Source organism: Nuphar pumila, chromosome 12 (genome assembly GCF_984573655.1).
Source record: "Nuphar pumila chromosome 12, dmNupPumi1.hap1.1, whole genome shotgun sequence".
Lineage (NCBI taxonomy): Eukaryota > Viridiplantae > Streptophyta > Magnoliopsida > Nymphaeales > Nymphaeaceae > Nuphar > Nuphar pumila.
This window is the reverse complement of record NC_143260.1, coordinates 4200572-4226679: the sequence shown is the minus strand read 5'-3', so window position 1 is coordinate 4226679 and position 26108 is coordinate 4200572. Positions and strand designations below refer to the sequence as shown.

Sequence of the window (26108 nt, the reverse complement as noted above, 5' to 3'; positions counted from 1 at the left end):
GCAGTCCAACGACTAGTTGGATTGCTTCCCAACAGTCCAAAACAGATTACATAAAAAGAAATAAAAGAAAACTAAAGGACAATATAGTCTAACTGTATTTATTACAACATATAAAATGACCAAAATACCCCTGATATATATATATATATATATATATACATATATCAGGTGTATATATATGTATATATACAATGTATTTTAACACTCCTCCCTCAAACTTACACTGAGATCACTGAAAGTTTGTTAAGAAGAAACAAAAATTGTAGTAAAGAAAGAGCATTGGTGAAGAGTTCAGCAATCTGAAATTCGGACTGAACATATGGTAAAGTAATTATCCCATTTAAGTTTTCTTCTCGAACATAGTGGCAATCGATCTCGATAAGCTTTGTTCTTTCATGAAATGTGTGGTTGTTGGCTATATATATGGCACTTTTGTTATCGTAGCATAACTTTGAAGGTTCTGAAACATCAACACCCATATATAAAAGTAAGGATCCCATCTACACGACCTCGGATGTTGTAGTCATTGCCCTATATTCAGCTTCCGTGAAAGACAATGACACTTTCAGTTGCTTTATACATCTCCAAGAAATGAGAGAATCACCTATTGAGTGTCGGTTATTGAGATCTCCTACCTAATCAGAATCAGTATAAGCAATGAGATTTAAAGATGACGAAGAGGATAAGAATAAGCCTTTAGATATAGTCTTCTTGATGTATTAAACTATTCTTAACACGGCACTCATGTGAACTGATGTAGGCACATGTTAGAATTGACTTGCAATATGTACTATATGCGTAATATATGGTTTGGTAATAGATAAGTACATTAGTGATATGAGAAGTTGCATATAAAGAGTTGGATCATCTAGTAAAACTTCGTCTTTAGCTCTCATTTTAGCATTTATTACTTCAAGAGAGTGTCACATGTAATTCATGAACGCGTAACTATATTAGCTGCAAACTTTATTTGAGACAAAATGTATCCTCTTAGCGAATGTACTACTTCAATACTTAGAAAATATCTCAAAAGACCAAGGTCATCAAAAGATTTCTTAAGTATAATTTTAATTTCTTCAATTTTCTTTTGATTATTCTTAACGATGATTATATCATCAACATACAAGAGCAAAATGATAAGCGAAGTGAAAAGAAGTCGTCATTCACGACTGGGTTTGGATCTCGAATCCAGACCCAACTTGAGTTTTATTTAAGCACACGTTCATTAATCGCACATTGTAATTTTAACTTGTTGTGTAATGAGTATTTTCATACCCTAATAATTATACCAGCATATACTTAATGAGAAGCTAATACCGCAGACCCTAATTGGGTTTTTCTGCAGCCACCAGCATCTCTCTCTCCTTTCTATGCCTCTTCTTGTGATTGAATGGTAGAATACCATTTTCTAACATGGTATCAAAGTTGAAGATCCAATTTTGAAGATCATATCCTTCTTATGAGCCTCACCGGTGTTTTCTTCTAAGGTATCTCTCAATCAGATCTTACCTATTCTTCTATTTTCTTTATTCCTTTTGAATCCATTTAAGCAAACGTGTTTTCTTATTTCTAAAATCTGAATCTTGGATTTTTCCTCTCTCCCTTTATCTTTCTTGTTCTTCTTTTAATACCGTTGGACGTGATCTCACCCAACACTTTTTTTTTATAATCACGCAAGATCAAATTTGATCTTTTGCGTGATTTCATAAGTTGATATCACGTCCATCTTTTTCCTTCGCTATTTTCTTTAGATTAACGTTAGATCAGATTCAGATCTGTTTTTTATTAGCTAATATTATCTCTGCATTATTCTCTTTCGTCTTGAATTCCTTTTCTTCTCTTCTTCTTTGCATTTTTCGAAAAGAAAAACACGTTACATTCAAATAACATATTTCTTATTGTCTGATCTTCATTCAGAGCAGTTTTCTGCATAGTCTAGGTTTATGTCTCGGGTCTGCAGATATTTAAAAAAAAAGGCAGTCGAGTTCTCTGAAATTAAAATATTATTTCTGAATTTTATTTGTTGGATCTAAAGTGAACCTTCTGGTCCTTTACTCCTTCTTGCTTTGCTTCTCTCTTGTTTCTAATTCTATCTTGTTTTCACCTTCAATCGACTATGAATTCATTTTCTTCTTCTCAATCTGGTCTTTCTTTCAACTTCCTTAGTCAACTTGTATATGAGAAACTGAACAATTCTAATTTCCTAACCTAGAAGAGACAAATCACCACCCTCACAAGAAGTCAGGATCTTTCTGGACATCTGGATGACTATGTTCTTGTTCCTCCAGAGTTCATATCACAAGAAAGAAAGAATGGGGAGGGTGACACTTCTATTACCTTTGTTAGAAATCCAGAGTACATATCCTGGATGAAGCGTGATCAGTCTTTGGTTGCCTACATCACTTCCACTCTATCACAGGAGGTGCTTGTGGCAATCCCAGATTACTGCTCAGCCATGCAGTTATGGCACCGACTTGTTCAGACGTATTCTCAAGTTTCTCAGGTTAGAGTTCTGTTTTTAAAGAAAGAGTTTCAAATGCTAAGGAAGGATTCCATGACTATCATGGAGTACTTAAACAAAATGAAGACTATTACAGATCAGTTAGCCATCGTGAGTTGTGCGGTCAATGACAAAGATATGGTGCAGCAAACTTTAAGCGGGCTGGGACCCGATTATCATATGATGGTTACTTCCTTATTGTGTTTGCCAAACTTACCTACATTTGAATATCTTCGTGCTAAACTCTTACAGTATGAGATGATTTTGAAGGGATTCTATCAAGATACTCACACTCACATTGGAGCACAAGACGTTCTTGCCACAAGAGTTACTTATGGACGAGGACGTTGCAGACATGAAACTCGGGAAAGGGGAGGTCAAGAGAGGAACAGACAAGGAGCTCATGGAATATTACCTACACCCAATATTCCTCCTAATTTGCAGAGTCAAAGGACAATACCCACATGCTTTCTATATAAAAAAAAAAGGAGCACATCAAAGCTAATTGTTGGTTTAATCCTCAAAATAGAGGAAAGCAATCAGAGACAAGAAAGGAACCATATAAATTGAATGATAGTGGAGAAGTCAAAGAGTTGTTATTATCTGTCTTAGCTGAATTGAATCTGAAACAGAATAATCAAGGCACTTGGTATGTTGATTCCGGAGCAGCTACTCATGTTACTGGTGATGCTGGTAAGCTCCTACATCTTGTTCCTTATGTTGATAGAAATAGTATAGTCATTGAAGATGGGTCTCATCACTATATTTCTCACATTTGAAACTTTGTCATCCCTATGTCCATTTCTTCGCTTGTTCTTTCAAATGTCATTCATGCTCCTAATATTCAGAAAAATATTGTTTCAGTCTCTAAGCTTGTGGATGACATTAATGCTTCCGTTGAATTTACTCATTTTTCTTGTTCGTGTCAAGGACCTTCACACGAAGGAAACGTTCGCTGAAGGAAAACGACAAGGGAATATGTACGTGTTCCAAGAGAATCCTTCCACTTGTGTTCAGTCTGTTGATTCCACCTTGAAGCTCACATCATCATCTTTTTCAGTTTCTCCCGAGAGTATTTTTAGTCTTTCTCAATGTATTGAGCCAAATGTTAGGCATGGTCGCCTAGGTCATTGTAGTAGTAGTTTTATTGAAAAGCTTGTTTCAAGTCGTCCCATTCCCAAGTCAAGTCTAAGTTCAAGTGACAATGATAAAAAATGTTCTAGTTGTCTTCAGTGTAAGAGTCATGTTCTTCCTTTTCATTCTATTAATAAAAGAGCTTCAAGACCGTTTGAAATTATCTCTTCTGATGTTTGGGGTCTAGCTCCAGTTCCTTCCATGTCTGGAATCAGATATTATCCCATTTTTGTTGATAGCTACTCTCGGTGTACATGGATCTTCTTTATGAAATGTAAATCTGAAACCTTAAAGTTATTTCAGAATTTTCATTCTTTTGTTCAGAATCAATTCTCTGATAATATCCTTTGTTTTCAATGTGATGGAGGGGGTGAATTCTCTTCAAATGACTTTAATAATTTTCTCTAGACAAATGGAATAAGTAGGTGGGTGTCTTGCCCTCATACACCTCAATAGAATGGGATTGCTGACCGGAAGCATCGTCATATTGTCGAGAGTGCAATAAGCATGATACATGATAGTAACCTTCCAATTACCTTTTGGGCAGAAGCTTTACATTCAACGGTTCATATTATAAACCGATTGCCCATGAATATCTTGAAAAACAAATCACCTTATTTTTCTTTACATGGTGTTCATCCAAATTATCATGATTTACGTGTATTCGGGTGTGTATGCTATGTTCATGTTGACAGTTCAATGCGGCAGATTTATGGGGTACACTGATGATTATAAAGGGTACATATGTTATGATCTCGTGAGTAAGCGAATCAAAATATCCAGAAATGTTGTATTTGATGAATTAAATTTTGACCAACATGCTAACACTCCTGAAATTGAAGTTTATCACCCCTGGTTGAATTCTGATCTCTTTTCTAGTGTTGATGATGTTTGTCCTTTTCATTGTAATCAAAGAGATGAGGGAAACATATATGATGATACACAAAAGATTTAGGAAAGTATGATTTCAGAACCACTCTTGGCTCCCGAAAGGTATAAAGGCATTGTTTATTCTCGACGTGAGAACGAGACCCTCACCAACTCTGATCAGGAGATGCATTCTTCTTATGTGTTTGTTCCATCCTCTGGTCCCAGAAGACCTACTCGCTCTCGACATCCTATTGATAAGTGGGTTAGTTATGAGAATTTCACGATGAATTTCCAACTCTTCTTAACCTCTTTAGGTAAGGAAGATTTACCCCCAACATTTTATCAAGCAGTAAATTCTATGAGATGGATTGAAGCTATGAATGAGGAAATGGGGGCTCTTCATGAATGTGGCACTTGGAATATTGTTCCCAGGTCACACGATCGAAATGTGGTTGGGTCAAAGTGGGTGTATAAAATAAAGTATAAGTCGGATGGTACTATATAGCGATATAAGGCTAGACTGGTTGCAAAGGGCTTCACATAGGAGCAAGAATAAGACTATGATGAGACTTTCAGTCTGGTTGTGAAAATGGGCATTATCTGAATCATACTATCATTGGCTATTGAGCATCAGTGAACTATCAATCAACTCGATGTAAAAAATGCATTTTTACATGAAACTCTGAAGGAGGATGTGTACATGGAGCAGTCCACTGGGTACGCAGAAGGGAACTCCAAAGAATATGTGTGCAGGTTAAAGAGTATATGGTTTGAAACATGCATCTCGATCTTGGTTTGACAGTTTTTCTCTTGAAGTAGACAAATATGGATTTCGTCGGTCTCTTCATGATCATTCTCTTTTCATATTCAGATACAAAGATACAGTTACTCTGTTATTGATATATGTAGATGACATTATCATTACAAAAAACTCTAGTGAATGTTGAGGAATATTAGGCGTGTGACTACGTTATTTTAAAAAGTAGTAAGGGGTAGTTTGTTAATTCCTATTATTTCTGGGTCTTTATTGTAATTAGATTTCTTTTGGCTAATCTCTATTTAAAGAAGATTAGACCTAATGTTAATTGATTTTTTCGGGCATCATATTGCTCTTCACGCCTCATGCAACATGGTATCAAAGCTCTTCTCGATTCTGTATGCCTGAGTCTCGTGCGTCTTCGTCTTCATCCTAAAATCGATCTGGTTGACATCTCAAAGCTAGCATATCGACTGGTTCTGGTGGACGTGGACAAAGGAGACCTATATTAGATCTAGCCTCACTGTTCGGGCCTCAAACACAGGAGCTCGCCGTCGGTCTGGCCTCAGATCCTTAGTTTGGTTTGTCACCATGAAAAGGATATGATCTGGTGACGAAACTTGGATCTGAAGTCAGATCTTGTTGTTGCTCGTCGTGGTGATAAAACCCCTAAAATCTGTTGAAGATGGATTGTCGTGATTTGGCAAGTTGGAGGCAGCAGGTTGATATCTTGGCGTTGATGTGCACTATGTCGTTGCAGTTGGTGATTTAGAGTCTGTCACATGGCGTGGATCAGATCTGTCTTCATTGCAGATCTGTTAATGTTGCAAATCATATCTGATTTGTGGTGGACGTGAGTTGTCGTTAATGTTGTTGTGGTGTTGGCGATCAACGTGGATTGCTCTGCAGATCTGATCTGTTGTGGACGTGGGTTGGTGTGGAGGTTGATATCTTGTAGGGTCTTCATACAAATCTTCAAGATGGAGATTTGTATGAAGACCCTACAGGATATCGCAGGATAGTAAGGATGCTTCAATATCTCACCTTCACTCGCTCTGATATCGTCTATTCAATCAATCAGGTATCTCAGTTCATGCATGAACCGCATATTGGGCATATGAAAGTTGTTAAACGCATTTTTCGATATTTGAAGAAAACTATTGGGGATGGTCTTCTGTACAGACAGAGTATGAATGGACATCACATGCATGAACTTATTGCTTACACAGATGCAGACTGGGCAAGAAATCCAGATGAGCGCAGGTCAGTCTCAAGATACTGTGTTTTCATTGGCCTAAATCTTTTCTCTTGGAGCAGTAGGAAACAAAAGGCCATTGTCAGGTCGAGCACAGAAGCTGAATATAGATCAATGGCAGCTGCTACAGCCGAAGTAACATGGATTAGACACCTGTTGACAGAAGTAGGAGAATCGATATCTAAATGTATTCTCTTATGTGACAATCAAAGTGTCATCAACATGTCATTTAATCCTATCTACCAGAGTCGTGCCAAGCATATTGAAATTGATCAACATTTTGTAAGACAGAAGGTCGAAGAGAAGGAAATTGAACCAGAATTCGTTTGAACTGTTGATCAAGTTGTTGACTTGTTTACAAAAGGGCTTATCAAGGACATATTTTGGACGTTAAAAAGCAAGTTGTTCATTGTTCAAAACCATGTACAACTTGAGGGAGGATGAAAAGAAGTCGTCATTCACGATTGGGTTTGGATCTCGAATTCAGACCCAACTCGAGTTTTATTTAAGCACATGTTCATTAATGGCACATTGTAATTTTAACTTGTTCTGTAACGGGTATTTTCGTACCTTAATAATTGTACCAGCATATACTTAATGAGAAGCCAATACCGCAGACCCTAATTGGGTTTTTCTACAACCACCGTCTCTCTCTCCTTTTTATTTAAGCACATGTTCATTAATGGCACATTGTAATTTTAACTTGTGTAATGGGTATTTTTGTACCCTAATAATTGTACCAACATATACTTAATGAGAAGCCAATACCACGTACCCTAATTGGGTTTTTCTGCAGCCACCAGCATCTCTCTCTCTCCTTTCTATGCCTCTTCTTGTGATTGAATGGTAGAATACCATTTTCTAAAACGAAGTGCCTGTAGATCTTACAAAAAGAGTAGTGTCAGTATAACACGATTTAAATCCAAAATTTATCATAGTTTCACTAAACTGATCACACCAAGTTTTAAGGGCTTGTTTAAACCCATATAAAGCCTTTTGAAGATGAAGAATCATACCATTTTCAATAGTCAAACCAGGGAGAGAATCCATGTAAACTTTTTCATTTAAATTTTTATTTAAGAAAGCATTCTTAACATATAACTGATATATAGGTCATTTCCTAATAGATGCTACTCCAACTATAGTCCTAACGGTGGTCATGCAGGCTGTTGGGGCAAAGGTTTTCACATAATCTACACCATATTCCTGACAATACCCTTTTGTAATTAATCTTGCCTTATATCTTTCTAGAGATCCACCACTCTTTGTTTTGACCTTAAATTATATTGTTATTTTTTCCTTACGAAGATGTTGGACTTCCCAAGTATGTGCCTTATGCAGAGCATCTAATTCTATTTTCATAGCTTCTATCTATTTTTTTATACAACAACTACGCCATTTTTTTATATCTTTAGTTTTTCTATAGTTAGATGGTTCATTATACGAGTGGATCGCTAGAAGGTATACCCTATAGTTTGAAGAGAAAAATTCATAAGAGACAAACCTATTTAGAGGTCTAGGCATTCGTTCAGATCTTCTAACACAGGATTTTTCTATATTTGGTGGTTGACTATACTTTTCAAAAGCACATAGATGCTCCCCATTATCTCGTCTGGAGTATTGTATAAGGTTATGAGTTGGTTCGCTTTATTCACTTGGTTCACGATTTAACTCAACATTATCACTATCATCATTATCATTTTCAATGTTGGACTTAGGCAATAAGTCAAACAAGAAGGCATATTCAAATTCTTCCTTGGGTTTTTAAGATCAAATCTCTTTTCTTTTTCAAGAAATGTCATATTTTTAGATAAATAAAGTTTGTTATTTTTAGAATCATAGCATCCATAGCCTTTTTTATTTTTGGCATATTAAAAAAACACACATTCAATAGCTTTAGGAGAGAGTTTGTTGTACTTTTCGAGAAGCACAAAACATTTACATCTGAAAGCCCTTAATCTTTTCAAATCGGGTGAAATCTTAAAGAGTTTCAATTAGAGATTTGTTTTCTAAAATTTGAGAAGGCATTCTATTAAATAAATCATGATGAGGGCGGCTTCGGCTGAAAACTCCTTTTGAAATAAGTAGAGTCCTAGTAGTTTCAATAATATGACGATGTTTTCTTTCGAAAATTTTATTTTGTTGGGGGGTATTCGAACAAGATTTTTAGTGCAAAATACTATAGGTTTTTAGTTAGGATTGGAAAACATTTGAAAGAAACTCTTCCCCCGAGTCTAAGCGGAAGATCTTAATATTTGTTTTAAATTAGTTTTTAACAAGATTATGAAAATTTTTAAAACAGGAAAGAACTTCGCATTTGAGTCTAAGTAGATCCAAGTCCGACTACTAAAATCATCTGTGAACATAACATAGTATGAATAACCACCCTTTGACATAACGAGAGCAGGACCCCATACATCCAAATGCACTAATTCAAAATTTTCATTAATCAAAGAAGTTCTAGATCCAAAAGGTATCATTTGCAGTTTTCCAAGTATACAATCTTCACGTACAAATTCATTCTCCTTACAAAAAAAATTCAAAAAAAGAAAAAGAGATAGTTTCGATATACTTTGTTGTCCTAATCTTTTATGCCAAAGATCCAAATTATTTTCTTTGATATGGTTACAAAAAGAATCTTTAAGTAGATACAAAAAGTCCATATAGTAAATATCTCATCATCTATGGCCTTGCCTAATCCGCAAGATCTTGCACCCAACAAGCCATGGATGAGAAGAATACTTTACACATAATCAAAAATTTGAGAAACTAAAAAAAGGTTTAAATAAGGTTTTGGAATAACCCTAACATTTGGAACAATGAATTTTTTTATATCATTGTTAAGATTTTCTATATTTTTAACCTTTAAAGAAGTATAATCGGTGGTTGACACACATGAAAAATATGAATTAGTGCAATCGGATAATAGAGACTCATTATGAGTCATATAAAAAGAAGCTCCCGAATCCAAAATAACTTACCCGAAGGAAAAAAAGAAGAGACAACGGCACCAGATGTAGAGGGAGTGGCGTTTAGTATTTGTGAAATGGCTTCCGCAATTTGAGCAATTGTCAAATCATTAAAGTTGTTCTTTTTCTTTGATTCTTGAGGCTCTTCACTTACCGCATCCACCTTTTGAGTTTGGGACAATCTAGTCTTATGTGTCCCGGTTCTTTATAACTTTGACAAGTAATTTTATCGCCCTTATATCATCCCCCATTATGTCCTCCATTATATCCTCCTCCATTGATTTTTTTTCTCAAAGTAAGAAGGTTTATAAGTTTTTACAAAACTTCCGGGTCTTGAGACAACAAGCACCTCATCACTAGACTTGTGCATTCTAAGTCTAGTTTATCTTTACTTATTTGAGCAAGAGCCTAACTTATAGAAGGAGTTGAGGTCCTAATGAAGTAAAAATGACCTAACTTGCACAAATTCTAGTCGAAGACAATATAGGAAAGAGAAAATATTTTCACTTTTAACTTGTTTTCTCATTTCAATAGCCGAACCTTCCCATTTTGGTTCCAACATAGCCAACTCATCCTAAATAGGAAATAGACAATAAAAATCTCTTACACTCTTATACCCTTGTTTGGTAATACCTACCTTATTTATGAGATAATATAATCTAGCCATATATTTTTGGATGAATGTGTAATTTAAGAAGATCCATGCATCACATGCTTTTTTGAACTTGACGATGTTAGTTGCAATCTTGAATTCCATGGTATTCATAAACCATGAGTATTTGAGCGTTGTTAGCCTCTCAATCCTCTTGATATTCTTGCAAAGCCTTCTCATTTTCTTCTTCGAAGAGGATTTTGATTTGATATCTTTTCTTATCGTTAGCTTTAGTTGGGGTTCATTAGTAGTTTCACTAACAAAACCCCAAAGCTTTTTCCCCTTGATATGGTTTTCCATTGTGATATCCCACATCAAGTAGTTGCTTTTGTTGACCTTGTAGGAGACAACGGAGGCAGATTCTCTTTCACACATGCTGAAGAAATTGGCTTGTGGTTGACGAACAAAGCTTGAAGACCACCACCACGTAGAGAGCACACCCAAGACAATTTTCAACACTACAAGAGCACAAGGCTCAGATACCATGAAATGGAACAAGAAGTGCACAATCACAAATGCCAACAAAGGGCTACACAAGTGCACAATCACAATATGGTCTCTAATGGACCGAATACAATCTCATAAAAGAGATAAAAATATAAACTTCACAAGAACACCATGTAAAAAATAAATATTATTTATATTCTCAACAAATATACTTTAAAAGCATTATTAAGCAATATACAAGGAGCTCTATTTATAGAGCTGAACGTGCAGCCAAAAAGGAGGAGGAAGGGAGGCAGTTGGACTGCCTCCAGCGGTCAGAAATATGACCGTTGGGAAGCAGTCCAATGATTACATTAAAAAAATAAAAAAGAAATAAAAGAAAATTAAAGGACAATATTGTTCCTATTGGACTGTGTTTATTACAACATATAAAATGACCAAAATGCCCCTGGTATATGTATATTGTATAAATATATGTATATCAGGTATAAATATGTATATACATACACAATGTATTTTAACAATTTCCACTATGAAAATGCTAATAGGAACCTACCTATTATATCTGAATTACATAGTTCAAAGAAACCATATTAATAACACTAAAGGTGTGTTTGATGACCTCAGATCTCTGAGAACTGAGGTTTCGTGGATAGGAGTGGCCTTCATCCAATCTCCTTGAAAACGGAGGATCTCAAAACCGGGGTTTTGAGATCCCCAATTTAGGCCAAAAGACCCCAAAAACCTCAGATTTCAAGTCTGATGGGAGTTTGGACTAGTGATCCAGGATCTCTAGTTAGAAAACCTCGGATCTAAGATCTGAAGTAATCAAACACTCTCCAAGTAAAAACCAAAAAAGGATTCAGTCATATTCCTCAGCTATACAACACGATACATGGGATGTAGATCAACATGAGTATCTTCATATAACGTGAATAATGTGGTTAACCTATAAACATCAATAACCTGTGGTTGAATTGAAATATTGTCAATGATGTAAATGGATATACAAGAATTCAGATACAGACCAGGATCTATAGTGCCAATAGTTGTTACTGCAACTCTTTCACCTGGCAAAACAATTTCTGCTTGCAAGTACCGCCCAACATCAAAAGGCTCCGGAGCGTAGACAGATTTCGTAGCACCTACATTTGTTGGAAGCATGAAATTAATCTGAAACACTATGCGTGTGTATGTGTGTGTGCATGTGACAAATAGCAAAACAACCAATTCAAAACTATATAGCTTTCATTACCAATCAGAGATCAGGTTCAGTAATTTTCCAAAAACAATTAGCCATTTGACATTTTCAAGCTTGCATGACAAAATAATCATGTTCATCTCAAAGCTCTGAAGTTTGTTATAAATATCATAAAACAAGATCAAAGAAAGATAAAATTAATAGTCCCATTGATTCTCTAATGTTTGAAACAAATATTTTGTCGATCTGACCGTACAGGTCAGAGTCTTTTTAGTGGGAGAACATTGATTAAATTAAGAGAATTTTTTTGTGTACAAGTGTTTTCAATGAATCTAAGAATCGATGTCCCACTAGGTACAAAATTTTATAACAATAAATCAATTTGTACATCAAAACAATTAGATCCATAGTATATATTTTACCAACCAAACCATAGAAAACAATTATACAGGGTCTGGTAGAATAAATAATATCTGCAACTGACTTTTTACCACACAATACATGCCCTCAAGGGTAACAAGAACAAATTATCTAACTGCCGTTGAGGCCAGAATATGAATACCAGAATAAATCAATTTGTACATCAAAACAATTAGATCCATAGTATATATTTTACCAACCAAACCATAGAAAACAATTATACAGGGTCTGGTAGAATAAATAATATCTGCAACTGACTTTTTACCACACAATACATGCCCTCAAGGGTAACAAGAACAAATTATCTAACTGCCGTTGAGGCCAGAATATGAATACAAGAACACCACACATACAGAATGTTAATTTCATCCCCTTACAAGTTATACCGTTTAATGTTAATAATCTAGATATTTAGAGAACCGCATCTCTTTTAGAGTATAGAGATAAGCAGAGCCAGGAGCCAATCAGTACATTCCTCGATGAGGCTGCATATGGTACTAAATGAGCAGAGTTTAGGGATTAAGTGGCTTTAGGTTCAGCAATTATGTAATTTCTAGTTTCTACCAGCTGTGAATCTTCCCAAAAGATTCACCTCCCAAATGTTAATATTGCTATAGCCATTTCGTTTATTGTTTACACATATTATGTCCTCGAACAAAATCAATTTTAGATAAATCTAAAGGCAAAGCAGTCCTTATGTCATCAAAATGCCATACACATAGGTTATTTGGATCAGATTCTATTTTAAACATTGCATTTTTACAGGGCTGACTTCCACAGACATTCTCATAATCCATTAAGCTAGCAACCAATAAATAACCTCTAAAAATTTCTCTAATGATATGTAACATGATGCTTGAGATTGAAAGTAATTTGCAGCCATAAGAAAGGACATGAATGAGTGTATGTGTGTACCTATGAGATAAATATTCTTCTCAGGAAAATGTTAAAAGCAAACATCGTGGATGATTTACAGGAACACTGTATTTTGAGGAAAATTTCATGGATTTTTATGATAAATAAGAAAAAGGTAATTTTCATCACACCAATTAATAATTTCACTAATTATGATAAATTCAAAACCAATGATTTTCTGAAAATTACAAGGACAACATTAGGATATTATTGTCGTGAAAAATCTTGATGAAAAAATTATACTATTTTTCAAAACTTTTCAAGAAAGTAAGCAGAAACTAAATTCCACACCTGAAATCATTTCTTTTTTACCATCTTCAGCTGAAACCTGATACCATTGAACATCACATTCCGATGGATCCGGAGCACTGTCCACACGACGCATAATCCGTAAACATGAACCTAAAGATTCAGAACCATCTAACTCATATAAATGAGATTTGTGCTCCCCAAGTATTTTGCTCACTGCTAACTGCAAAAGATAACATCAGAAAGAGTGCAAATCAATCACATAAGATTTTTACATAATCCTATACAGGGAAAAAATGATTGCTTACAACTTATTTTCTGATTAAGATTACAGCCTACTATTTACAAATGACAATGGCAATAATAGAAGGATAAAAATAATTGAGTAATAATATTAATAACAACAGATCTACATAGAGAAGTATTGAAATTATCAAATGCAAGAGATAAAGGGACTCCTAACATTGTGAATCAGGACAGAAATCAGTTGTATCTGAGGAGGATATCAAGGATAATAAGGAACACTGCAGCCATGCAACTAACATTTATCCAATGGCGAGGGGCCTGGTCCGTTAATCTTATTTATAATAAGACACTAAAAAAGGTAAATAAAAATGTACAAATAACAAAACAATAGCACAAAACTTGCAACAAGAAAATAACTTAGAATCCAATAATCAATACAAAACATAGGTAAATACCAAACTGCCCCCCCCCTCCCCACCACAGCAGAATTACCATACTGGTCCTGATGTCACATTTCTCAACAAACACAACGTTGACAAGCATACCCAGGGATGCACACACAGCACAAAAATCTAGGCCATAAAAATCTTTGTTACCAAAGAAACCCAAGGACAAAATATCCATAACACAGTAGATAGAGGACCATACATTTCTTTTCTTTCTATTTTCATTATCTTCACTTGGGCATGCCATCCACCTCATGTTGGATGAACCTTCATTATTTAGTTACAACCATAGACACTTCTAACTTTATTATATACTATCAACAACTACTTTTGAACATATTGACGGCTTAGTTCCTATTAAGACTAAAGTTCTCTTTGGCAAAGCACTACACCCCAGCTTCACTTCTTTGGGGGGAAAAATCATCCAGTGTAAAGACCTCAGCAAACCACAGGACCAGATGCACCAACAATTGCTTTAATCGTTTATAGAAAACCAGTAACTTATCACAAAATTTGACACTACAGTACAATAAAAATCATTTTATATGTGACATGTCTTATTTGCAAGCTTATCACATAAGGTTTTGCATTCCCTTATACCTAAAATAATGCAGGTGAAGATCTTCAACCATTAATAGCTTTCCTGGAAAGATTGATAGTTTTAAAGTTTAAACCATAGTTACCAGGAAACAAAATGGATACGGGAAGTGATGCGTGAAGCAGAAGCGGAGAAGCGAGTGATAAAAATGTAGTATGAAGCAAGAAGCAAGATATAGCTATGAAGCGATTATGCAAGTGCACAAAAATGAAAAGAAAACACATAGAAAGCAATATGAAGTGTGGAAGTAAATAATAAATGACATGAACACAAATATAAAACCAACAGGCAAGCTTGTTATACAAAATTATAATTTTTTAATATGAAAAATATAAGTGAAGGGAACGCAAGTAGGAAGTGACAAGAAGCGAGAGGGAAACATTAAAAAAGTGAAAAGGAATCGATTTGGGAAACGAAGAGGACAAGCTTCCCACTAAAGGGAATCGAGTTTCCCATGTTTCGAAAGTAGGTTTCCCAAAGCTTCCCCTCCTTTCGAGGAAGGGGGGAGTTTCCCACTTCCAAAGAGAGAGCTTCCAGGGAAGTAAGTTTCCTCGTGTACCAAGAAGCTTCCGATAACTATGATCTAAACACTTGTTATGATTAGACCAAATGCACACTTAATAATAGAAATATAAATCAAAACTCGGATGCATGAAAGGGGAAGAAAAAAACGATATCAGCCACAAAGAAAATCACTTATTAACTAACAATAAGTGTAGTAACCTATATACAGAGTAGATCAAATCTTGTGAATGATCAGAGCAGTGTCATTACTTAGAAACGGCAAAAATACAAAAAAAGAACCAAAACATATTGTAGACACCCAATTTTTCCAAAATGCCTAAATAATAGCATTTGCTATAAAGTGCTTTTCCAGGTCCTAAGGCGGAAATCCCACAAACGAGTCATTTCTTACCCTAGTTTAGGAAAAAAACCAAAAAAGTTAGGTATAAATAACCCTTAGAATTCTAGAAAAATCCCACAAAATTATCAAAAAATACCCAAAAAAATATAACAAAATCCCCAAATTTTAAGGATTGTCGTCCAATAGGAATGTCATCCGATAGGATTGTCATCCGGTAAGTATTGTCGGCCGATATTGGGGACGGCAAAATGTCTCTCTTGTCCAGTCTTGTCCAACTCATCCAGCTTTGGGGACGGCAAAAGGCTTTGTCGTCCAGTCTTCGGACAACAAAATCCTTTTGTCGTCTGCTACGCCAAATGTGCAGATAAGCCATTTGGCTTATCCTTATCTTGTCCACAACCGTTTCACCTTCTCTTACGCGTTTCTTAGAAACGGGAGACTGTTCCGGATAGGCCTTATCCCCATTTGGGGATAGGCCTGAACCCATTTGGGTTGGATCTAGATCGGAGAATCCAGTAGTCTATATCCTGTCCAAAAACCTACAAATAAAACACTTCCCTTAAAGTCTGGGCATCAGGAAATTGGGTACCTAAGTGTTGGCCCTAAAGAACAAGCCTACAACATCACTACCTGCACTCTGTCCTGAAGCTATTAAAGAGCTCTCGTACCTACGTGGAGGTGTTGACGAACCAAAAGGAGCCTAAAAAGAACTAAATGGACCCCCCGAGTCCGAAAAGGGTACTTTTCATATTTTTACTTCATTTATTTCAATTTTTTTGATTGGTGCTTATACACATTTTTTATATTTGTTTGCATAGCCAAATTTGTGACGGTACGATCCTAACTCCGAAAATCAAGAAACTTGTCTAGGCTTTACCTTTCCTTCGGGCAAAGGCCGGTCGAGACAAGCATACGGCGTCCCCACATCTCTCAAAAAGGATTTTGCATAATCCGGTAAGTCGATCTTTCTCAACTTCAAATTTTTATCAACACATACACTCTGACAAGCATATAGTGCATAAATGGCCTTCAAAAAGCTATGCATCATACATCAAATGGAGAAACAACAATAAGCAGATTACATATTAGAATCAAAGAATTTAAGACATGAATAAAACAACGAATTAATGCCAAGAAAAAGAGAACAAAAGAAAAGGGAAGCCAAACCTCTTTACGAAGTTGTAAGGAATGCATGGACTTTTCTGCTAGTTGAACCCGCAAGGCCTGAAGCTCGTGCTCCATGTCCATTACCTAATTGTTCAAGGAGTAAATATCAGTTAGCAGTCTTATCTCCTCAAATAAGAACAGTCTACCATAAAACTATGTTACCAGGAACCTCTGTTTTTTATTCTTCACCAGTGTTGTGCATGCATCATTTCAGTCCATAAATCCAAAATTCAAATTTAAAGTTTTCTTTTTTCAAAGTCATATCTTTCACACGAAATGTAGATGCCTGGAAATTGGTGCTGATGGAATTGGACTTAATATTGTTTTGGTCACTAGATGATAGGTACAACTAAATATTTAAGATAAGCAGTGGCAGAAAAAAATCATTGAAGCAAATATGAGATCTTTGGACTGGCATGAATATAGATGCAATGACGAATGAAAGGAAGGGTTCAACCTTTGGAGCTTCCAAACATTCAGCCAAATCATTGGGTTGTAAAGAAGAATATGCAAAGATTGTCAACGGCATGGAGATGCAAAATTCAATTGGCCAAGACTATTGAAGGACCACTTGGTATTTAGCTGGAAATAAAGAAAGAATTGTCATCTATTTTGCCTCTGTTTCCACAACTTGAGATGACCCAAGCTTTGATGGGTATGCAAGTCCATGATTAAATGGAACTTTTGAGACTCCGTTAAGGACATTCATTTGAGCTGCTCAATAACGAGAGAACTACGCTGGAAAGGAGAATCAATAGCTGTTGCATCACAAGATGATATCATTGTCTGTCCAGTTCTATAACCCAAATGTGTGAAAAGCCGATTTAGCCTCAGGGAACCACTGCTTGAGATGTTCACATGGCTTGTACCAAAGAATAAGCCCGTGACTACTAGCAATTATCAAACAAGGGGCCAAGAGAGTGGGTTTCTCATGATGTGTGAATATTAGAACTTGACCTCACCGAAAATGTCCTTTAATTTGTTTGCCTCCAACAAAGCCTTAAAGCTATGACTCGTAACAAAGGTAGCCAACGGCCAAAATCTCCAGATTCTCCAAGAGTCGAACACTTCCTTAACCAAGAATTCAAATTTAAAACAAAATAATGGAAAAACAAAAACTCCAACATAAGCATCAGAATAAATGGACTCAAACAGAACTACTAAAAACTCCAAGACAAAATAGGCCACAATTATAACTTAAGATTAATAGGGAAAACCTTCACTAATATAATTTTACTGGGCAGATGCAGTGGCAATTTCGTGAAAGTGTATAGAAGTCAAGACATCTACAAATTACAAAACTCACAAAGCTTATAGAGTCTAAAATTACTAACAAGAAAGAAACACTGACAATTCATTTCAAAGAAAAAACATTGGAAAAAAAAACCCACAGAGATCATTTTTACTGTCAGGGCTGGGAGTGGCTGCACTCATCAACTAATGTGAAGCCACATAAGTTATACTAAAGATATGCATCAAAATAACCTTTTGATAGGGTTTATATCAAGCCTTAATAATACAAGACAAATCAACAACAACATGCACCATACCTTACTTGGCTGATGCAACATTTTAATTCTTCTAGCCTCTTGTACCTCTTTCATCAACTCTTCCAAGTCCTGCAATTGTAAGCATGAAACAGTTTGGCAATGGCATTAACTTAAAAGCATAGGCATTTAACACCGATAAAATCCACATGAAATCTGAAATTTAACCCGTAGCATTTTCAGTCAATATCAATGCAAAGAGAGTATCAAATAACTACCCACACAATTCAATTCCATAACTTTGAGCAGAAAAAAGAGCACTATGAATTTTTTGTTATTTTTGGTCAGTAGCAGCATGATCCTGCATAGCATTTAGAAATCCACAAAGTTAATCATACTGTCGCCCTGAACAACATAACCATTTGAATACCATACATACAAACCTTTACATTACACTATGCCCATCTATTCCCACTCATCCTCAGTCTGACTTTGCATTTTTATACCCACTAGAGGTTGCAGAGATGACAAATTTTCATATAAGAAAAATTCAACAGAAATTGAGATGCCTAACATCCACTTGGACCCTAATACCAACTTACATGTCTAATAGTCAGATAAGATGGGAAAGTTAACTGCATCATACACCTTAAAGATCTTCAATGGATACATCAGGAATAACAAACCACCTGTGGGGAAACTCAAAACCTACAAAACACCAGCACTATGGAGTCTCATCAAGATCCGTATTCACTTTCACACTCTCATGAGCCTCACTATGAGCTAATAAAGGACATCCGGTTACAATCACGATTACATTGCCAATCAAATTCAAGGGGGAATATTGCACCATAAACAACATAAAAACAACATAAGCAACCAGTTTCGTTGAATGTGCCATCAGAGTTCAAGACAGAGATCAAGTTTAAGTCCCACAAGAATGTGCATTAATGTTTGAAACACGCAAATGTTGTGACAGATTCAAACCCCATAAACCCTCGCAATAGAAATAAGGCAATTTTGATAGTAAGGCCCCATCAAGAACATGAAAGGGAGGTAAGACCGTAATCATAACGTCAACAGTAAAATAATAAGACAAACAATAGAAGGCTTTAAAATTTTGAATAAATGAAAACATGTATCACTGAGAAACAGTTGGACATGTCAGCACAATCCATGAATTTGTAAACATTTCAATATTATAAACACAAATGTGGGTTATCAACAAGAATGAAACCAGAAAGGAAGACAAAAGCAAAAAGTCATGATTACACCTACCAACAAAAAATAGATTATAATAAAAACCTTTTTTACAAGAATTGTGTTCAGAATATCAACCTTAACTAATCAACAGCTACTATAAATGACTAGGAGAAGGTAAAAATGTATTGCAGAAAACACTCGCAACAGATGGGTTAAAGAGGACTAACTTGCTTCTCAGAAGCTTTTAACATCTTTTCCTGTTCCAGAAAGGCTTGTTCAACTCTACGCACTGCTTCTCTAGCACCTTCTATTTCAGCTTGAGCAACTGCTCTTGCCTCTTCAACCAACTTCTTTGCATCCTCTGAAGCCTGAACAATGGAGAAGGCAAAATCAATAAACCAACTTCCGCAACAAGAAAATGCAAACTTGTAATCCTTCTAACAAAACACAGCAAAATTGAATATGTCTTTGTCCAAAAGTAGTACAAGATATTTGTGCTTTCAGGCTATACTGTCAAAACTTTATCGAATCCCACTAGAATATGCTCTAGACTATTTCTGGGCACTGAGATTTATCCTCCTGTTTCCTTACTAAATGAGTTAGCTCACAAATTGATGTTTGAGCCCACATAAATCATAGTTTAAGAAGCTAAACTCTGCCTAGAAATCCCCAAGCAAAACTATACCATATGGATATGTCTGTAAAACACATGACATGGCTATAAGTTTTCCATTAACAGTTGTACAAAGGGGCATAGGTATTGGAGTAAAAGTGGAGCATCTGAGCAGCATAGGGCAAAAAGTCTCCTTTCAACAGCAGTCCTAGAACAAAAATCTAGACCAAACTCTATTCATGCAGGGTAAATTGCAGCACTTGATCAGTTTATTCAATAAAAGAAAAGAGAATTGTTATCTAAAAACAAGAAGTTAAATTGTAAGGGAGTCATACACACTACTTCAAAAGTGGTACAATACAAGATTGCATCACTTTCTTTAAATCATAAAAACTTTCATAGTCTACAACTAAAAGACCAGCCTTTACAATATAGTGATGATCGACATACTGAAAGGCTCATCCTTTCCATTTTATAAGAGAATTAAATTGATGTTCTGAGTCCTGACGCACCTTCACATCTAGAGTTTTTCATATATTATTGATGCAACATTCTTTTCCCTCATAATAGAGTGAACACACACTGTGTTCCTAATTTTATATATGTCAAAGTCTGGTCACACACAGAAAAGAGGGTACAGGGAAGGTGGCCTTCCAATTTCTGCATCACCTGCTTAAGAAAACTAGCAAGCATTTTTACTTCTGATTTTTCCTGGAGTAATTCTCCTTCTCTCTGAGTCAACTGAACAGCTAATGCCTCCACCTACATGAACGGACTATATCTTAGCACAAGAAAGATGTAATATATAAAAAAGTCAAAAAAGAATCAGAAAACGGATTAACAATGAGTATCAAATTAGAACCATATTGATACAACAAATTCATGAGCATTATCATTTACAGTGAATAATGGGCATTTGCATACAGCTCTAATTTTTGTTGTAAGCACTACAAAAAGTATGTTATTATCACACTAGGGATTGACTGTGAACTATGAAGTATGAAATGCAACCAAAAACATGAGAGTGGTCATCCAAAAGATTCTAAAAAACAAATGGCATCACTGTGGCACATCTATCAGGTATGATATGCCACAATTTGAGAAAGTTAATAACAGTAACAAAAGAAACATCAATGGGGACAGTATCTTGAGTTTATCTTTACCATCAGTAATATACAACCATAGGCATGGCATCCGAATAAATACCACCTCATGTAGCTATTTAGAGGAGTCACATTTCAAGTCTACCTACATAATATGCTAAATTTATTAAATATCCAACTGCTCATCTCATGTTCTGTTTTCTATCTCAGGCAGTCGGAATTTGTTAAGATGTATTGGTATATATATCCATATACATATGTATATTAACCTATATATATATATATAACTGTTTTTTATTGTAATAGGTTTTGCCTATGTAGGGGATTTCTGTCTTTTTACACGTATGTAATAGGTACTGCCCATTAGAGGCAGATTTGTCTTTGTTTATATTTTTTCTCTTTCTACTTTTATTCTTTGTCTTTTCCTTATTATATGAAGGCATAATGGTCAAAGACCAATATAGTCGTTGGGAGCATCCCAACTAGGGGTGTCAACGGGTCAGGTTTACCCGGACCCGACCCAGACCAAACCCTATAGGGTCCTGGTATGGTGACAAATAAGAAGCCCCGGGTCCAGACTCGAAGGTCTGATTAATACATGGACCCAGGTATAGTTTGTGAAATTTCATACCAAACCCAGGCCTGACCGGAGTTCTGATTAAGACCCGCAATTTTTCAATGTAAAAATGATAAAAAATATTTTCTTACAAGGTATGAGTCTGGTTCATGTAGTTCTTATCGGTTTCGGGTATGGATTCTCTTATAGTAGACCTAATTAGACCCAAGTCCGGACCCAATACCATACCCGAAAATCTGGTCCAAGTCTGGTTCCACCTGGGTCTGAACCAAACCCGACCCGTTGACACCCCTAATCCCAACGACTCTTTTGGGTCTGATGTGGTCTATAAAAAGGGGTTTAAGTCCCCTCTTGTATTATGCTTTTCTTAAGCATTCACTAGTGAATAAAGACTTATTTTTATGTGTTGTGCTCTCTTGTGAATGCCCTTAGTGGCTATTGTAAGCACTTTTTGTGGTTTTGTATTTACCACTAATTGGCTTTTGCATTGTCCCTTGGTGGACTTGTGATTTTGCACATCGTTCTTTAGCCTTGTAAGCCCTTAGTGGCTTCATTATTGTATTTCCTCTTGTTTCCTTATAGAATCATGAGGCTCATCAGGAGTATGTCCACGGGTTGGGTTTACCCGGACCAAACCCTATAGGGTCCGGGTATGGTGACAAATAAGAAGACCCGATTAAGACCCGGGTCCGATTAATACATGGACCCGAGTATAGTTTGTGAAATGTTATACCAGACATGGGCCCGACCCGAGTTCCGGTTAAGACCTGCAAATTTTCAATGTAAAAATGAAAACAAATATTATTTTACCAGGTATGGTTCCGGTCTGGTTCATGTAGTTCTTATTGGGTCCCGGTATGGTTTCTCTTCTAATAGACCCGATTAGACCAGGGTCCGGACCAAACCCAAAAATCTAGTCCAAGTCTGGTTCCACCTGGGTCCAAACCAAACCCAACATGTTGACAAGCATAATCAGGATGTTATCCAAGAGCATATCCATCACTGGACTAGCGCTATTATCTCAAAAAGCTTCAAGACAAAACCTAAATGATGAATTTCCATTTGAACAGAGACTACTACCAACAGACAGCTTCACAAAAAAAGGAGTCAATGCCTGATTTGAAGAGGTGGATACGAATCAAAAGAATAGAAACTGTGAAAGTGAAAAATACAACCCCAATCGAAAACAACAGAAAGTTCAAAATATGAAATACTCAACCAAGGTTTTACTAAAAAATGATCTCACATAAGCCTCCAAAATCCTTTCATTACTTAAAATCATGGTCATCTTATCTTCCATAACATACTACCGCATCAGTACAGAATCTCCACACTGCTCCTGAACCTCCTTTCAAAAGTTTCAAAAGCCGGACAAAATAAATCTGATATATTAGGTACAGTGCTGTGACATGTGTGTGTGTGTGTCATGTAATCATTGAGTTTGCATTTGTGGTTCTACAGAATTACACTTTCTATAGGTAAAAACCTTGTCACCCATGATCAAATTATGTCTACGAAATTTATTGAAGGTGTCTTAGCATTTAGACTCGATAAATACAGATATTAAACAACAGCACATAAAAACGATAATCAACCAACCATAGAAATGGCCTCCTCCACATCTTCCTTATTACAGCCTGCCACACGACCTCTTAGTGATTCTAAAACATCTCGCAACTTCTTCAGAAGGACCTGCCTATCCAGTGAAGCTGCCTCACGAAACTTTGCCTGGGAAAAAGTCCAATAACAAGTTTTCAAGCATGGACGACCTGAAAATACCCACAAAAACAACACAAACCAACTCTGGCATTGTAAAACCAAATTTGATCAAGCAACTCAATTCTGACATCAGATCAAATTTTGACCTGCATAGGCTGAAAGTATACGCATAGTATTGATAAATTTGATATATACGGGCATGCATGTTCCAGGTTTACAAATGAGGGTCATCACCAGGTGCAACAGTAAAGTACTGAGCCGTAATTATGAAAACGTGGGGTCAAGCCCAAAGAGCAGCCACTAAATGTAAAATGCAGAAGATTAGGACTGTCTAAAGTCTGCCCTTCCCCAATACCCCTGAATACAAGATGCAGTGGGTGGACTTCATGTTTATGACTATGTAAAACCTTTGAAGTTTTTGACATAAAAACATGGAGCATATTGGCATTTAAAACAGGAGAAAAGAGGATTTTCTACAAAATGAGAGGTCACACACACACACACACACACACACACACACACACACACACACACACACACACACACACACACACACACACACACACACACACACGCGCATGCGCGCGCACGCGCACGCGCACGCGCACGCGCGCACACACACACACACACACACACACACACACACACACACACACACACACACACACACACACACACAAATTCCAGTTACTTCATACTTAACCCCACTGGAAACTAAATCGAAACTAACCTCTATTTTGTGTTTGCCTGATTGTAGATGAAAGCAAATTATTATTATTTCCATTCCAGAATCCTACTCATAGATGCATAGCCTGACATGTACGTTTGGATGTGGAGATGCAACGTAAAAATATGCAAGTATGAGGTTCTGCATCATGCATAAAAAAGAATCATGCCAATAAAGTTAAAATAGTTTTTGTTTCTTTTGGTTTTAAAGATCAAATTGTTAGTTTTAAGATGAACAGTACGCTTCAAGAAAATCAACGAACGTCTATTTTGCAAAGTAACAACTAAAACATTACTGAGTATTCTACAAGAAGGAGAACAAGCAAACCTCAGAAGACAACTTGGCAGCCGCAGCTAGGCCCTTCTCGAATTTGCTCGCTAGATCCTTCACTGACAACCTTTTCTGCTGCTCCAGCAGCTGGGCAGTCTCCCGAGCAACAATCTCTTTCATGGATGGTATATCCGGGCTTTCTTTTGGGTCTACGATCCGATCATTCGCTTCAATTCTGTAATTTGGGAATCGGTTGGTGGCAAAATTCACATCAGCTGAGACCGACTGAACCGGCTCATTCTGCTTAGAATCCTCCACCCCGTTTAACCTCATTCTGTAATCGATATCGTTACTCCCTCCTAAATCAAACCAATAAGAACTAAACGAAATGAGATTCCATGCATGCTAGTATCTTACATATTCAAAAGCTTCAGTCCCAAATCACCACCAAGGCAAAGAAAATCCAAAATATGTTCGTTTAATCTTAGATACTCAAACGTTTCCGATTTTCCCTAAACCACGCACATATGCTCAAAGCTCCCACCACTTTTTTTTCTCTTTCCCAGGGAACATCCATCCTTGAAACCAAAATCTGCTAGCCTCCATGAATTCTTTAAGACTCAAAATTTATGTTTTTGAGCACCAAGGAGATTAGGCTCAAGGGGCAGATTGGTCATTCAGTAAGCATTCAACAACAGGAACGACATACCCAAACTAAGCAACCGAAATACACAACCTTCTCCCCGAAGAAACCCCAACTAAATTAACACTCTGAAAACATGTTCCTAAACTAGAAAATATCATCAACCATAAGAATCTCATTCATCACCAAAACAAACAAACAAACAAACAGAAAATCTGTTTAAATTTTAGAGAAAAAGAAAGCAGCATTCGACAATTCCTCACCTCTCCACTGACGATTGCTCCAATCTTGGGATGCGCGAAGGGCGGGAGGACTTAGTTGCTCAAAGAACAAAGACCGCCACTAGCACCACTACTACTACCACTACAAGAGATAGCAGAACTGAACCCCAATTTTAAACTACGAAAACAGGAAGTAGGAACGAATATGGAGGAGGGAAAAAGAAAACACTCGGGATGGAAGAGGCGAAAAGAGAAACCCTAGATCTGAAAGGGCGCAGAGAGCGAACACCAAACTCCGATCAGAAAACTTCAGGAAGAGGGGAAGAAACCAGCGAAGTAGTAGGGTTTACCGACGAATTTTCACACCTCCCGGAGAGCTGCCCGACGCGTCGTCAGATTCCCTCGTCGTAATCGCGACGAAGGAGAGAGAGAGGATGAGGAAAGAGTTTAAATAGCGCGAGTGGGAAAAAGAAAAGAAAAAGGAGAGAGAGAGAGAGAGAGAGAATTTGGGGGCAGAAAAGGAAATTGAATCGATTCACCCAAACCCACCCTGGCGCGCTTCGAGCTAACCCCACACCAATTGGGGCCCACGTTCTTAAAATGGTAACACAGGTAAAACTCTAAAATCAAGGCTTCGTATATCGTACTGCCATTTGTACACGGCAGTGCATACTGATAGAACTGACGTCATCCTTCAGTGCTCGGATGTGAGAGTTACTAAATCCGACTTAAGTGGATATCGTCCTATCGGATCCGGAGTTGGATGAAAAAAACTAGTAATTTGATCTGAAATTCTGAACCCAACTAGATTAAATATCTAGTTATTGGATCCGGACTCCATTTCAAATTTGGAT

General features: G+C 36.6%; 1 protein-coding gene across 3 annotated transcripts in view; it reads right to left on the bottom strand.

Moving 5' to 3' along the window:
- Positions 1–25666, bottom strand: part of LOC149819711 (stomatal closure-related actin-binding protein 1-like) — a 37906-nt gene extending 12240 nt beyond the window's left edge. For 2 of the 3 annotated variants that reach the window (XM_089981706.1, XM_089981705.1), the window contains exons 1-9: positions 25297–25666; positions 24448–24749; positions 23274–23402; positions 20664–20756; positions 19609–19749; positions 18242–18310; positions 16692–16775; positions 13412–13592; positions 11613–11729 (exon numbers count right to left, since the gene is read on the bottom strand). In XM_089981706.1, the coding sequence (XP_089837832.1) occupies positions 11613–11729; positions 13412–13592; positions 16692–16775; positions 18242–18310; positions 19609–19749; positions 20664–20756; positions 23274–23402; positions 24448–24723 (1090 nt within the window). In that variant the 5' untranslated portion in view covers positions 24724–24749; positions 25297–25666. The remainder of the gene's footprint in view (positions 1–11612; positions 11730–13411; positions 13593–16691; positions 16776–18241; positions 18311–19608; positions 19750–20663; positions 20757–23273; positions 23403–24447; positions 24750–25296) is intronic. The other variant, XM_089981707.1, reaches the window with a different exon arrangement.
- Between the last annotated feature and the right edge of the window lie 442 nt (positions 25667–26108).